Here is a 16738-nt window from a genome sequence, read left to right as displayed (position 1 = left end):
AATATATTTGGAGAACTATGCCTCTTTTGGACACAGAGGAGAAATACTTTCCTTGCGGTCTAGCCAAACCTTCCAAACACTTTCTGGGCTATAGACTGAACATAAACTTCTTCATTATTCAATAGAAGATGAGGAAAGTTAAGAGACTACGCAATGTATTAGAGAGTCTAGGGTTACATCCAGCTTGCTGTACAAATTTGTATTACAGAAAAGCCAGTCTAACACGTGGTCCTGTTAGACAAGTTACTTAAACAAAGCAATCTTCACTAACAATGTTTAATATTGCATCAAAAGGAAATGCAATAGGCATGACATGGTTTGCTCTTGACAAATACGTTACCTATTTACCATCTTGCTTGCTATTTTCCTATTTTTCTAGCAAGAGATGTCAGACTAACTTACTTCCCTCCTTTTCCTCTACCTCCTTTCAAAATGATGAGATCTAGATAACCCTCTAGAATCTAGTTTATCTTTCACTTCCAGCCAATTCTAAGATCTCTACTATGCATTTTACCAAGATCAAATAAAACACCATAATTGCATGCAACTTGTTCTTTTCTTAATCACAATATGTCAAGTTACTGCCACTGAACCCTTTTCTCACAACCCAGTATGAGTTCATACTTCATTTCATTAATAAGTAGGCAGATTGTTAAATATGTAATGACTTTGGTATCATCTGTTATCTTCCTCTCCCCACTGAGCAGTGGGCAAACTGCTCATTTTTGCTCTTGCTATGAATATGCTTTTGCTGTTTTCTCTAGTTGTGGATAGTAGAGACCATGAAGTGTTTATCACCCTTTTCAGGTCTGTCCTTTATTCTAAATTCCTCCTTAGACTAGTTTAACTCTCCTTAATACTACTCTAAAATTTCCATTTCTTTCTCTTTCTTCCTGTAGGATCTTACATACCTCATTTCATTTATTTCTCTTTTTTTCATGAAGTTCACTGTTTCTAGCCTACTGTTCACTCTCCTCCATAGCCTCAGAAGCAATTATAAAATGACATATTCCCCGCCAGCCACCTGACAAGATGCTGGAGGAATAAATAGGGATTTTCATAGGTAATAGACTAAAAAACCTGTGTTGAGGCCAGGATACGTCCTACTTCTTCTGGCTCTTTCACAACCAATATAAAGCAAGGAAGAGAAGAATGTTTTAGTCACACAGGGAAGTAGAAAGCTAGTAGGAATTGCTATCTACTCTCAGGACCTAAAGCAAGGTGGAGAACTTTAGCTGTTTTTTTCCTACCCACCCCCGGCAGCCTCAAGTAGCATAAAGTCATACATAAATTGAAAGGGCACTAGGGAAACAAAAAGCCAGCAGATCAACATGATACTATGAGTGAGAGCATCTGAAAACCCTTATGGAGTTTTCAAAGCTGAGGCTGGCAGACTGTTAGGAGTCTTGCGGCAGAGGCACTCTGTATGTGCCAAAGGCTCCTTCTAGAACCAATATTTCAAAGAAAAATATCCAAATCATAATTCCATGCAAGAATATGCTGCTTGAAACACTGCACTGTCCAACAGTTCTCTAGCATTCCCAAGCATCCTTTCTGTCTCCTTCCTATCTTTTGAGGCACCTGTAGAGAATGCTGCCAATACGAAGGCTATTGTAGGCATTTAACCCTCACAGATCTTAGAGGGTAAAGCCAACAAGGTATTAGCTCCTAAACAAGCAAGAGCAGTTTACATAAAGAAACATTTACTTTGCTACAGTTACTGAGGAAGTCTGTAGCTAGCTCAGGTCTCATGAGTCATAGCTGACAGCATTGCCACAGAATCCTTCCTGCTATACAGCTCTCATGTTCGAGGTATTCATGAAACAAGCTWTAGAGTGTCTACTTGAAAATATTGGTTTAAGTGAATCACATAGGGAGGTAAGTGTTTTCATATAGTTTTTAAGTTTCCAGAATACTCCATTAAAGAAAATACTTGAATGAAAAAAACTTCTGCTTGCTAAGTCAGTCTGTCCCACTACTCTAAATGGTGTTTCTTCCCTTTCAGCAGGAGGATTGCCTCTTTTCTCAGAGGCAAGCCAGAGCAGTTTATAGCTGATGATTGTGATGTGTAGACTTGGATCTTGGCTTGGATCTGCTATGTCTGTGCTGCTATCCCCACTGCAGAACTAAAACCAATCTACAGTAAGCTTACTTTGAATTTTTAGTTTTTCCTATTGAAAAACAATACTGAGCAGAGAGAGTACTAGGACATTAGCCACTAATGATCCAGGTCTGCAGGAAAAAAAAAYTGCCATACTTCAGTTCTCTCTCAAACAGGAACGAAACCAACATAAACATGAGAGAGGCAGTATGTTATCTATGCTGGCTCCGAAGTTATTAGCAGAACAATATTATATGCTGCTATAAAGATAACTGTGGCTTGCAACACACCATTGTACACTGCAACAACAGACAAAAACCCAGTAAAAACACCACTTCATTCAGCAATACAAAGATGTAAGTTGTTTTTTAATTTTGTGATGGCATTTTTTTCATATAAGATCTAGAAAGAAAAATATTTAGCATAGCTGCAGCAGTTGGATTTTGCTCATAGCAAAATGCACAAACCTGCCTAACTGCTGCATATACTTCTTGGTCTTTTACTACATTCTGGAATTTCAAAGTTCAGGGCAAATTTGGAAAGCCATTGTTCTTGAAGTTAGATTACAGAAAGCTTCATAATGCTAGCTTTGGTATTCATCCTGCTAGAAAAATGCATTTGCTTTTCCTTAGATTGAGTTATCACAGCCAGATGAGCTCATAAAAGAACTATATTCATACAAGAGTAATTTCAGAATCAAAAAATACTTAGATGCTACTTGTTTTATTCCTTCCAATAAAAGTATTATAAAATTGTGAGCAATCATTGCTTTAGAAAATGGATTTTGTAAAGCAATGCATTTTGTTTTAATTACGCTTTATAAAATTCTCTTAAGGGAGTTAAGTTTGAATATTTTGTCTCTGGTAATAAGTCAGCTTTTAATCATTAACAAAGACTTTAGTAGTAGAACTATTTTTTGCCTTTCCTTCTCTTAATATCCATAGTTCAAAGCATGTTAACAAAACATTCCTCACTTTTCCCCTACAAACTTAAGGATAGTTTCAGCCTGAAAAAAATTTAGAGAGGTACTTAATAGAAAATTAAGAACACAAATGAAAATTTTTAAGAAAAACATTCAGTTTGATTACAAAGTCACCTAAACTTACATCTTAAACCAGTAAGCCTAATAGGCTCAGGACTTGGACCTATTCACTGAAATCCAGGAATCCCCTCCATCCTCCCTAGATTCCAACAGTGACTCCAGAAGATCATCCGAGGACAATATGTGAAGGAGAAGAAAGGATAGAGGGGTACATGCAGCATCACTAAGCTGCATCTCTCCTCTGAAGTTACTTTTGAAACGGACAAGCTCAAGACCAGGACTGTATGCTCCTCACAATAGCCACTGGGCAATACAGAGAGAGGCACTGAGATGTGCATTTGAAATTTAGGGAATCTTGGACAAACACACATGGAACAGAGAAGGCCAACATCTTGTATGATGAGCTACAGAAATATGATGCTAGGAAACCTTTAGTAGCTTATTTAATACAAATAAGGGGAAGCTAGTAAAATTGCGACAGATAACAAAATCAAGGAATAAAAATGGAGAAGTGCCTGAGGACTGCAAGAAAGTCAATGTCACTCCAGTCTTCAAAAAGGGCAAGAAGGCAGATCCAGGCAACTACAGGCCAGTCAGCTTCACCTCCATCCCTGGAAAGGGGATGGAACAGCTCATTCTGGAGGTCATCTCCAGACATAGGGAGGAAAAGAAGGTGATCAGGAGTAGCCAGCATGGATTCACCAAGGTAAAGAAATCATACTTAACCAACCTGATAGCCTTCTAGGATGGAATGACTGGCTGGGTGGATGAGGGGAGAACAGTGGACATTGTCTACCTTGACTTCAGCAAGGCTTTTGATGCTGTCTCCCATTACATCCTCCTAGAGAAGCTCAGGAAGTGTGGGTTAGACGAGTGGACAGTGACGTGGRYTGAGAACTGGCTGAAAGGCAGAGCTCAGAGGGTCATCATCAGTGGTGTCCCCCAGGGCTAAGTCCTGGGTCCCATCCTGTTCAACTTCTCCCTCAATGACCTGGAGGAGGGGACAGAGTGCCTCCTCAGCAASTTTGCTGATGATACCAAGCTGGGAGGAGTGGCTGACAGACACACCTGAGGGCTGTGCTGCCCTTCAGAGAGACCTGGCCAGGCTGGAGAGCTGGGCGGAGAGGAACCTCCTGAGGTTCAACAAGGGCAAGGGCAGAGTCCTGCACCTAGGGAAAAATAACCCTGGGCACCAGTACAAGCTGGGGGCTGACCTGCTGGAGAGCAGCTCTGCAGAGAAGGACCTGGGAGTGCTGGTGGATGACAAGCTGACCATGAGCCAGCAAGGTGCTCTTGTGGCCAAGGTGGCCAATGGTGTCCTGGGGTGCATTAGGAAGAGTGTTGCCAGCAGGTCAAGGGAGGTGATCTTCCCCCCTCTACACAGCCCTGGGGAGGCCTCATCTCAAGTACTGTGTCCAGTTCTGGGCTCCCCAGTACAAGAGAGACTCTCCCTACTGGAGAGTCCAGCGTAGGGCTACAAAGATGATCAGAGGACTGGAGTACCTCTCCCATGAGGAAAGGCTGTGAGAGCTGGGTCTGTTTAGCCAGGAGAAGACTAAGAGGGGATCTTGTCAGTGTATACAAATATCTTAAAGGAGGGTGTCAAGAGGATGGCAACCATATTTTTGAAGTTGAAGCTTATGCTTTGCAAGAACTTCACTGTGTTCTCATACCCAGAGGGGTTCTGGTGCATAACAAATTATAGAAAACATTTTTTTAGTAAGAAGTATTCAACTATTTAGTATTTTATCCAATTATTGCCCTGTTAATAATGCTCATTGTGGAATTATGTATATCATGCTGTACTGGTTTTATATTAACACACCTTGCATGTTATTCCCAACTGTCCACTGAAAAAACAATGACTCATGATAATAAAATCTAGAGAACAACAGAACATCTGAAATATTGGTTAAGTTTTGATCAAAGAAATGGAATAGCATGGCACTGTGTTATTAAAAGTAGTGAGGGCCAAAATACATCATTGTAGAACAGTATATGCACATAGCCACTGTCTTAAGTGATCTTTCAGTTATTGTGGATACTCTGCAAAAGCTGAATTGATTAGTGATAAGGTATTAACAGATTTATATAGGCACTCTGAAAAATGGAGATATGACCAATAGGCCTGTCCTGTTTGAAGAACTCTACATTTCTAATGAAGTGGATACCACTCATGTGCAGAGGCCACTAGCACTTAATGATTCTAGACCATATGATGCAGGAAACTAAAGTGTGTTTTCTCCTTGAAAGGAATTATGTCAGAGAACTGAGTATCCAACAGAAGAATGCACATGCGACATTTTTTTTTAGAGTATCCAGTAGGGCAAAATATTTGCTACATCCACCCGTATCATGCATCAGCTACGGAAAAAAATTATATCACCACAAGATGGTCAACTAATGAAATGGGAATCACACATATACAGCTGCACCTCTTAATCACTATTTGTGTATTAATTGGCTGTCTTTTCTTCACAACTCTTCATATGTACTGCTGTGTGCCACGGAAGTTCTGAGAGCTGTACCTGTACATGTGCCTGTAAAACTAGGAGCACTGCAGACTTTGTAGATTTCACAAAAACGCAGTGAAATCTATAGTTATCTACCCTAGGAGACAGCATGCTTTATAGCAGTAGCCTTGGCGTCTTGAGGCAGCAGGGAGAGCATAGTATCCTGGATTCAGGCTCATGGCAACGGGAATGGCAAATTCCCACCCCAAGGTCTATGGGGGAGGTGGAGGGGGTGCAGCTAAAGAGGCCTGTTGTACTACGAAAACAGAAACACACTAATACTAAAATTAGCTTGTTTTGATTCAAACATACACAGTACAACTGTACCAGCATTTCTGTAAAGATAATACTGCCATCATGAGYAACAGGCCACAGGCCTTAGGTTAACTATGCAAGTCCCCAGACTTGGTCTATTAGGCTTGTTATCAACTTGTTACGAAAACTTGCTCTGTGAACCAGAGCTTAGTACCAGCTGTCTCCTGTTACAATGTACAGTTTAAGCATAAGATAACAGAAAAGGCCTTGAAAATATGGGCACAGGCCAAAAGTAGGAATGTAAATAACTCACTGACGGTCACCTACTGGTCAGTGAGAAAGTACAACCTTAAGAGCTGGGAGAACTGCCTTCGCTGCAAGTAGCAGCAGCTACAGAAGGACTTTTTTTGTGTGTGTGGGGGGGGAATTTAAACAAAACAGGAAAAAAAAAAAAAACCCGCACCACAGCCAAGCAATAGGTTAAGGCACCTGCTGCAGCCTGGAAAAGCAACACTCGCCAGCACTGCACACCACATGGCTCAGGGGCAGGAGCCAAGGGCTAGGAATCATCTAGAAATTCAGCCATCTTATAAAAGGATCCCAAGTTCAGGGAGTAGGAAAAAAATGCCCACTTCCATTCTGCCCCTCCCCTTGTTGAATAGCTCTCCGGTCTGGTCACCCTGACCTCAGCAGTCAGGACCAAAGACACAGATCCCAGGCTGACTACACAGCATCATCTCCACAGTGCTGCACACTCCCAGCTACTTTAGGATCCAAGTACTAAAGACAAATTGCTTTGATTATATAATGATTGAAAACATGTAAGAACTAATATGCAGTGATAATGATTAATAATGTGCAAGAACTATTAGAACAAAATATGTTGCTAATGAATGTCAAAAAGCTTTGTTTTAAAGCTTAAAATTCATCTGTCAGTCTCATCACAACAACCTCTAATTTCTTTGGGGGCGGGGAAGGCGGGGGAAGTACACATTCAGTTGAAATGCAACCTTACCCCCCTGCAGCTTGAAGTCATTATATAATATGTAGGACCCTAATCCCAGACAACCTGGTTCTTAAGTGCCTAGAGACATGAGGTAACAAGTTCTGTCTGACTGTTCCTCTTTTAACCAGGAAATGGTGGATTTCAGTTGATTAAAGTACAATTCAGTAGAAAGAAGTACCAAACCAACTGAGGAGTTGAAGTCTCCTAGAATATTTGATCTAAACTACACTGCCTAGAATACATGAGTAACATGGTAAAAGCAGTACAAAAGCTTACATCTAAAGGGGGAGGCAAAAAGATGAACTCCAAAAAGCAACGCTGACGTGTCATCTGCAGAGAACTATCTTGAAGAACTCCTTCGTGCGCACGAACAGACCCAAAGGGTGATGAGATAGCAACTTTGAGGCAACCAGATAGGAGAAGGCCTTGTGCAGCAGCATATAAATAGATAAAATAATGTTCTGATCCTTTTATTCAGAGTTCCAGAACAGGAATGCATAGAAAAAAAAATGAGGCCTGGTATTCTACAAATTCTCAGTGGAAATACTAAAAACATGTCATTAATAGCTATCCCAAGATAGCTATTAAATAATCAGCTAGGGGCTGCCTAGCAGGACTAYTGAATGAGACTAGACCACTGGAGATGGGTATCAGATGAACAAGCTGTATCCACTACTACATCTACTACAAAGCAATCTATGAAAGCATATAGAAATTCAGATTCAGCAAGATTACAGAGTGGAAAACAAAAAAAATGGCCAAGTATAAAACTGTAACACCAAATGCAACACTGAAATTATCTGAGAYGTGGTATAACACCTGTGAGAAGTATTCCACAGCACAAAATACTCAAATACAACCCATGGGCAGGAAGCACGCTTATGAAGTGGATATTAAGTCATGAATGCTGTTAAATCTCTTAATATAGGAAAAAAAGTTAAGTGTGGGAACAATATTCTAATTGTTAATAGAAGTAGTAGATAGAAGTACTGTCGGATTACAGCCCTAATTTCATAGTACACAGTAACATATGATTATATACAAGTACTTAAGCAGAAATCTTCTGCAGCAATACTAAGCTACCCTAAAATATTTAGCTATTTAATGTTACTGAGTATTTCCCCCCCATCTGAATCACTGCAGAATTATTCATCATAACATTTTAAATTAAGCAAATCTGGATGCCTGATTTTCACTTCTGACTTAACTTTCTCAATACATACCAAGGAAGAAACCTTCCATTTCTCCACCCCCAAAAATCAAACTGCGCTGTCTCTCAAGAGTGTTAGCATTCTTAGATGAAAATGTCAGAAAGTTGCCTTATTTACTTTGTGCATCAATCTATCCATTATTGATTCAGACAACTCAAAGTTTGTATGCAGGACCTGAATTCTAGGAGTTGTCCAAGAGATTCAATCCCATGTTCCCAGCAGCCCATCTCATCTCCCACACACCAATTCTCCTTTGCTCCCTCACTCTTCTGTTGTCCTTTGGCATTTTATTCTCCAGATAAGGAGCACTTCATGCCTTTTACATATAAGTAAGCATTCCTGATCCCACTTGCGTTTGTAGGCTTTTCTAGATGTACTGTCTAAAATCTGCATTTAGATTTCTCTCCCATCCACACCAGGCTTTTCTAGATGTACTGTCTAAAATCTGCATTTAGATTTCCTCTCCCATCCACTCCAGATTTTCTATCAAGCCAGAAATAACTATTTGGTTATTTAAAGCAGATATTAAAGGACAGAAGTACTAACTGTGTATGTCCTAACTCTATCTAGTTAATGTTGTATTCTCTGACTTAGTTTACTCAGATCATCTTTTTAGTAACAATTTAGGCTGAGGAAGCACTTTATCAAATTACAGAAAGTGAAATATTTAATTATATGCACATCATTTCATACTAAAATAGATTGTTTCCAACTGTATGAGGCTGAAAAAACCAAATTACTATATTTCAATGCAATTAGTGAATATTATAAATTCACTGATATGGTGAATTTACAGATGAGGTTTTTTACAAAAGCTTTTGCCAACTGAAAGCAATCAGTTAGTATTCAACTTATCTAGCAGCTAACAGACTCAAACTTATCAGTAGATAAAAACTTCAACMATAATTCTTCTAACATATGTAGTTATGTTTAAAAGACCAAAGGTTGGAGCAGCAGCTAGAAAAAGTTAACCTAAAGTTTACTTGTATAAGTCCTCAAAGCTGGCCCATTGAGATATTATTTTCCATTTTATACAATTTAAAAGAAAAAACACATCAACTTAACATCACAGTAAGATTTTGGAAGTATTTTGAAAGACATGATTCATCATGCATCAAGCACTTTAAGCAACACTTAAGGCGTTCAGCACTGACATTTCCTTCAATAAAAGAAAACACCTTTAATTTAGAATTTAGTATTTCTAGAGCCTAAAGCTTCTGTGAAAAGAGTTCTCGGGAACTTCTGTATCTGTTTTAATTGACAAATGTATGAAGCATCCTCTGCTAACTAATCAATCTATTTTTAGAAATGTCAGTCCGTACTTCCCATAAGTGCCCAGTTATTAATGGTGACCAGAATTATACAGCAAATAAACCAGAAACATCTAGTCAGAGGATGCACATTAAAAATATTAAATTAAATGACAATGTTAGAGTATCTTGAAAAAATAACGTGTTAAAAGCTTTTATTATTGGCAGTTGATTTCTGAAAAGAACCACGTCTACTTTCTTCAGACTATTTGCAAAGAAATGAGAAGCTTTAAAAATGGAAACTGACAGTTTTGCTCTTTCGTGTAAGAAATTCTTGTGCCTCTGGTTAACTCCCACTAAATTATGTTTATTCTGCCTCTCAATTTATAATATGAATATGTATTAAGTGTTTTACAGTAACATTTACTTAAAAAAAARGGGGGGGCAAAAAGCTAAGAATTAACCAGGCTGTACCCCTCAGGCAGAGCTCAGTTTTCTAGTTTCTTATCTGTCCTGAGCTCCAGACATTCTCCAGCAAGACACAAGAAATACACCCTTCCAGAAGTCCATTCTGAAGGGGAATGACTTGCAACTGCTATATTATCATAGATCATCATTACTGCCTTCATTAAGCAACAGTTCTTCCTAATTAATGTTTCTGGAAACAAACCAGTTCACTAAAAATTCCTCTTATGTAAACTATATTCATTACTCAATCCTAGCTGAAACAGTAGCCACAGAATTGTCCAGTTGTCTGTTTAGAACACAATAATAATCATGAAATATTCTGGGAAAATAAGGACTAGTAACTAAGAATACATTCCCATTTAGATTTTGACATGAGTATGCATCATTTCAGTATAAGCAAAAAACAAGGAAAATCACTGCATCAGTTATCAAATCTTGTTTCATCTACCAAATTAGGAAATTAAAATTTTCTATATTTGGTATACAAAAATTAAAATGAAGATGAATCACAATCACTGGATTAAAACAGCATGGTAGTACTTTAGATACGGATCTCCAGAGGTCCCTCCCTACCTTACTAGTTCTATGAATCCTAGTGAAAAGAAAAAAAAAAGGCTTAAATGTAAGTTGGAACACAAACTTTTTTAACTCCTCTTGTATAGTCACCTCTGGTGATAACAAATACAAAGCACACACATGGCTGATTTCAAAGATTTTTAAAATCCAAGCATGACATTTCTCCACTTTCCAAATTCATATGTCTTCTATATGAATCCATGCAGAAAAGCTGTTCTCACTAGCCAAGCCTAGAACTCATGAAATAAATCTTTACTGTTAAGAGCTCAAATAGGTTTAAAACGTTTATTAATACAAACTCCCACTAAAATTAAGTTACTGTTGGTCTTGCTATGAGTGTGGAGGTAGGTGGATGCAGAGGAGGCAGGGAAGGGCTTACAGCAGATGACCTCTCATGGTCTCTTTCAGCCTGAATTATTCTATGCTATCAAGAAGTATGATTGTATGATCATGTCACTCCATGAGTTAGAGCAGTGATGACACTATTAGATTAGAGCCAATAATCACGGCAAAGATAGTACAAGCTGAAAGACCAGTTTCCACTAGAAACGAGAGAAAGGCAGACTTCCAACCTCTATAAAGCATCTGTGTGCATTTGGTCTTTTAGTAATAGACCTTGGACCTTCCTATTCCAAAGCTGAATCCTGTGGATCCACTGCTGCAGAACTACCATCAACACTCATTTCTAACCATGTACATACAAATCCCTATTGAAAGTTCGACTTTCTGCAAACCTTGATGTTAATGAAGGATATCTTAGACAAAGCTAGACAATATTTTTTAAACAACTACAACAATAATTTATGAAGCCCAGGCTACAGTAGTAGAACAAAGCTTAAATCTGTGTTATGCTAAGTATTTAAGGCTCATGATTTCTTCATAGGTTTTATCCATGTAGCAGAACTCCTAACTCAGAGTTCATGCTTCAAACAACTCAAAGTTTTATTCTAGGTGCTTTCCTTGTCTGGCTACAAGTAACTAAGTCAGCATTACCTACTGACTTTCACTGTACTCCTTCACAACTTAATTCATATGTGTCCAGGTCTTGACATTTCATTACTCGATATAATCCACAGAATATACAATCAGTATTCATCCTTATTCCTCTGTCCCAAGAAATCAACTCCTTTTAGGCTCAGTGGTTAACAGAGAGCAGTCTAACCAAATCCCACAGTTTCCATCCAATTCAAGTGTATTTTCACAGGAACCTAATAGTTTTGGAGGGATAGCACTGTGATAATACATTTGAGATATCTGATAACGCTATTTTGATAATTTAAGAAGTTCTCCCACTAAAAAAAAGGGGGGGGGGAAGGGGAAGGAGTATCTTTCTATAAAATATCTTGCAGAATTACCTATCAATCTCTGCCCAATAGTAGTGAATGATATAACAAGATCAGAGGGGACCGGGGCTATCTTAATACAATATTCGTATCTCATAGTTAATACTACAACATATTACCCTGATCTTCATGCTGGTAGTATAGTAAAACTACTCAGTGACAGCAGCTGTCTACATTTATGCCTAAATATCAATAAAAAGGAGGCATTCTATACTAGCAGCATTAAGTACTTACAAGAAATTATTATGTCCTCGGTTGAAACTAAACACCTAYGTATACCTAGTATTACTGCCTAAAGGAAAGATTCATGAGAACCCAACTCCCTCAACAAACATTACAGCCATCAACACCATCCCAAACCACATATGTCCTGCTTTGTGCTGAAGGAAAACTCCTTTTAACAAACCAGGTTAGGAGGCAGTTACTTAACCACACCTGACTAGATCAGCAAGATCAAGAAAAACTAGATCTAAAAGTGTAATACAAGCCTTAGAAAAATATTCATGATGAAGATCCCAACTACATCAGTGCTACTGAGCATTAACTCAATAAGAAACCTGACTTCCCCTCTCTTCCAAAGTAATCACAGATATGTACAGTAAAGAGTAAGTTGTTAATCATCATTTACTTCATCAGCTTTTCACATTTTTCTATGTGTTTAAATGCATTATGCAGATACTGAGACATAACAAGTACATGAAAGTAAAGATTAACTATCTGCCTCAGGAAGAATCTAAGGATGAGTATTTACAATGTTTGACTGGAATTCATTTTCTACTATTGATAAAGTAGTAGGCTCAGAACAAACAAAAAAGCTATTCAATTTGCTACCAAACAGCTACCAAACCAGAAGTGTTCATTCTACAGTTCTGGCACAAAAGAATAACTTCTGAAAAATAAGTGATAAACAAAAACTCTCGGCAGTTTCAAAGGCAAGATTCCAAATTCTAAAGAAACATCAAATGATCCAACAGTATACCCGAATCTCTAGTACTTATGCAACAATCACTGCTAACTGCAGGTAGGGGTAAAAAACAAGAGTTTATCAGGTTTCAGAGATGCCATTTAAAACTATGGTCAAACAACTGAACTGTCAAATACAGCTCTAACACATAATCCCCCCCCCCCAAAAAAATGAACTAGAGCATCAACTTAAATTACAGAAAGGTGCATAGTTTCTCTTCTCTTTCCCCAAAACGGTATCTTCCTCAAGCTCAAGAAGGTGGAAAACAAAAGTAACAATTCAAGTCCAAGTTACCAGATGTAACAAGTGCCAGACAAGAGAGAAGAGAAAGCAATCTGTAAGAAGTTTCAGAGTTACATACTTCCTAGCCAGAAGATAAGCAGCACTGCAACTTCCCTTCACCAAGGGCAATTCATCAAAACATTCCGGCAACAATATCAGCATCGCTATTATCTTTCTCTTCACCTCCAAAATTGAAATTCAAGCTGCTCTACAGCATACTTTAAGACCTTCTTGGGCTTACCTCCTCGTCTCCATCTTCCTGTCTTTCCCTAGTTGGACTATTAAGCCACTTACTAGTGAATGAGATCCTTTTGTAACTCTTGATCATAGGCTGCTACTACAGACTGCCAGATATAAATTTAAATGAGTACCTCTAGAGCCCATTGCTGTGCACATTTTCCAAAATGCTGTAATTAATACAATCACATTTTTTTCATATCAAAGTATGCTTTGATAACAGTATTGTAAGCTAAATATTAGTGAGACTCCTTCTCATTTGTCATCCCCAGTTCAGTTAGAATAAACACATCTGAGAGATTAAAAAGTAGTAAGATTAAATATTATTGTTTTTGTACACTTACACGCTACATAAGAGTCCAGCTAATAGTTCCTAAAAATTAGCTAGTTAGACTTAAGGCTGACTTTTTAGCTCAAAATAATGTTAACATGGATTTCATTTATACGTAGGCTCTTTATTCTTACCAGTATAGTATTGGATCTTCTAGCATTAGGCAAGAAGAGGAACACACATGACACTGTTCTGAGAAAGAAGCATGTGGTAGAGCACTGTTTTTGGAAACATTCTATAGAATTGAGTTACAGAAAGTACAGTCAAACATATTTTGCACTAGAGAGGGTCATAAGGACTGTGATAGATGCTAACCTCCTTTAGGAATTCAAGGCATGGTCTTAGGCTGACCCCAAGGAATCTCTTCTCTATAAGCAAACTCTACTCATCCCTGTAGAAATCTCTGTAGCAGAGATGAAACACTCTTTACTGCAGCTGCAAATTGAGACAGTTTTTTCTGACTGGCAACTCCTTGCYCTGCTCCACAGTGCTGCACTGATATCACTAATATAAGTGACATAATAAAATTAATCCATCATATTGATATTTGCTTTCACTAGAAGTTGGCTAAAAATATATAACACCCTGAAACAGGAAAAGATGGCAATTCTGAAATAGTGCTTACTGTAATCACAGCCTTGCTCAGACAGATAGAGCCTCTGCAGCCATACTCTGTTTCGTCTTCAGACTTGTAATAACTGAGTGTGTTGCTTTTCAGAACTACCCATCGATCCTGCCACCCATGAATGTAGTTGGTCCACTGCAAAAAAGGGAAAGAAATTGAGACGTCAGTTAATGGAAAAATAACAAAAAAAAAGTTTTGTTGGTATTTCTCAAGCTTTTGAGTACCAGGAAAAAAGTTGCAGTTTCTGAAAGTTCTTCCCAATTGAGAACTTTATTGCTGTTCTGTCCACAGCTCTTAAAACCACTTTTGCAAGCCATTTGTTAATGTCAGATTATGAAAAAGAGTGTTGCTTCAAATGAACAGTAAGAAAACAGATCTCTTCCCTGAAACTGTGGTGCCAAGGCCACCTGAAAGAGAGGTGTTAAGCATATCAGTGACAGAAAGTATGTTCATGGAAGAAATTAAACATTCATCAATAAGTTGAGTTTTAGTCTTCTGATTTAGAACCTATTTACACAACAAGTCAAATTTAAAGTAGAACACTAAACAACATTTTTTTAAAATTAAAAGATCATTTCTAAAAACAGATCTTACTAGATTATCTACATACACACCTTCCATTATCTCATCAACTACAGTATATAACAATTAAAGAACTAATTACTCTTGATATTAAGTCATTTTCATATTGCTCAGAGAGTAAGACTACAGATGCTGAAAAGACAGATGTTGCTTCAGATTTTAATTTCATAGCTACTTTCTCATTAAGATACTTGCTTATCAGGAGATGCCCCATCATTCTCTTGTTATTGTAATTTTTCTAGTGACCCCATACACAGAATTAAATTCATATTCCAGYGACAAGCCCTAGCTTCATCATACAAAAACCTAGTTAAAAGTGACTTACGACATGCTGACCGTTAGCCTCTTAAGTTTGCAGTATCTTGCCAATGACATTTGAACTGCACTTGTGTTGTATCAGTATCACAATTCTACAATCTGTCCCACGCAACTCCAGCTACAGATTAGCATTTGGTCTTTAACTACTTACAGCGYAAGAATTGCAAGTTAGATAACAATGGGAAAAATTAAAAAACTATGTTCAAAAGAACTTTATCATTTAAGCATTTCCTTGATGATAGTTATTTGAGAAGACACACACATGGAATAGTTGTAAAATGTGTCTTTTTAGCATACAATCCAAACTACTATTTCCCATTTTGTAATAAATAAATGGAAAAGAAGAAAAAAAAAAGTGGGCTAATAGACTAGCTTCTACAATATAGCATATACATCAGTTTATACATATCCTATGGCTGAGTGCTAGCTTTGTTAGGAACAAGAGGTCTATATGATAAGAACGAAAAGTAAACACTGTTAGCTGGGAAGTTTCTAACAATATCCAAGCAGTCCTACCGCTCCCAGATTGGAGACGCAAATTCCAAGGTTATCTTGGACAAAAGAACAAGGGAATCACCTTTCCTCCTTTGACACAGTTAAGTGAGGCAAATATAGCAGTCAGAATCTTGCATTTGCTGTTGTAATCAAAATTTGCTGTTGCAACTGAAAGACGACATGAGTTACAAGACTTGATAAACAATACTGGGTAGAAAAAAAAGGTTGTGGCAAACTAAAGACCACTAGTTCAAGCATCTAGATACCTGTGCATCAAGAACAGATGGATCCATATCAAAGTCCTCAGTTTGTATCCACCTTAAAATTGTAAACAATAAATAAAATGGAATAAAGCCTAGAATTACTTGTCTTTTAAGGCATTTTGGAAGGTGTTCTTTTAATAAACCTCTCTTACCAAATTATTCTATTTTCTTCAGTTTCCCTCTTTATCACAGAACAGTTGAAAAATTACTATGTATTCAAAGAATTGTAGCCTACTCTTACTGAGTCTGAATTTAATTATACACAATAAATTTTTAAAAAATAAAATATTTCCACAGTAGTAAGTTTGGTATGCAACCATTTCATTTTACTTCTCAGGTATTAAAGGGGAAATTAGCCCTCAAGAACATTCATTGCAACAGGTTATCATACTTGACTCTTTGGATTATAGCCCCTGCTTTCTCACAGCAAAGGCAGCCTCAGCTAGCCAGCAAAACCATCTAGAAAAACATGAAGTCTGCATATATCTAGCTTCATAATAAGCTACAGATCTTCAGAAGAAACCATGGCTTTACCTTCTGCTCCTGAAATAGTACCCAGATTTATATTTAATTTGCCAACATAAAAATGATTATCATACAAATATCCAAATTTCTAATGATGATAATCATCTAGTTAAAAGAAAACTTTGCGGAAGAAAAACTAGCAATATAACCACACTACTGAACGAAAAACATCGCATTTCAACTGCTGTAACATCTCATGTCTCTCTTGCATGCTTTCCCTCTCCAAATCAGTATTAGAGGACAAGATCTCATAGATGAGAGCCAAGCCCTTCTTTTTCCTCAGCATTCCTCCCATCTCTGGGCTCACAAACATTTTCAAATTGGAAAGAGTTCAGAGTCCCTCACAAAAAA

General features: G+C 37.8%; 1 protein-coding gene across 2 annotated transcripts in view; it reads right to left on the bottom strand.

The window, feature by feature from the left end:
- CERT1 (ceramide transporter 1) overlaps positions 1-15724 on the bottom strand; it is a 72570-nt gene extending 56846 nt beyond the window's left edge. Inside the window, exons 1-3 of one of the 2 annotated variants that reach the window (XM_085322103.1) lie at positions 15621-15724; positions 14429-14611; positions 14205-14339 (exon numbers count right to left, since the gene is read on the bottom strand). In XM_085322103.1, the coding sequence (XP_085178229.1) occupies positions 14205-14339; positions 14429-14521 (228 nt within the window). In that variant the 5' untranslated portion in view covers positions 14522-14611; positions 15621-15724. The remainder of the gene's footprint in view (positions 1-14204; positions 14340-14428; positions 14612-15620) is intronic. The other variant, XM_085322104.1, reaches the window with a different exon arrangement.
- Positions 15725-16738: the final 1014 nt, after the last annotated feature.

The sequence above is a fragment of the Rhea americana genome, unplaced genomic scaffold (assembly GCF_003343005.1).
Source record: "Rhea americana isolate MKP2758 unplaced genomic scaffold, rheAme1 scaffold_74, whole genome shotgun sequence".
Classification (NCBI taxonomy): domain Eukaryota; kingdom Metazoa; phylum Chordata; class Aves; order Rheiformes; family Rheidae; genus Rhea; species Rhea americana.
Note: the sequence above shows the minus strand (reverse complement) of the source record. Positions and strands in the feature narration are given on the sequence as shown.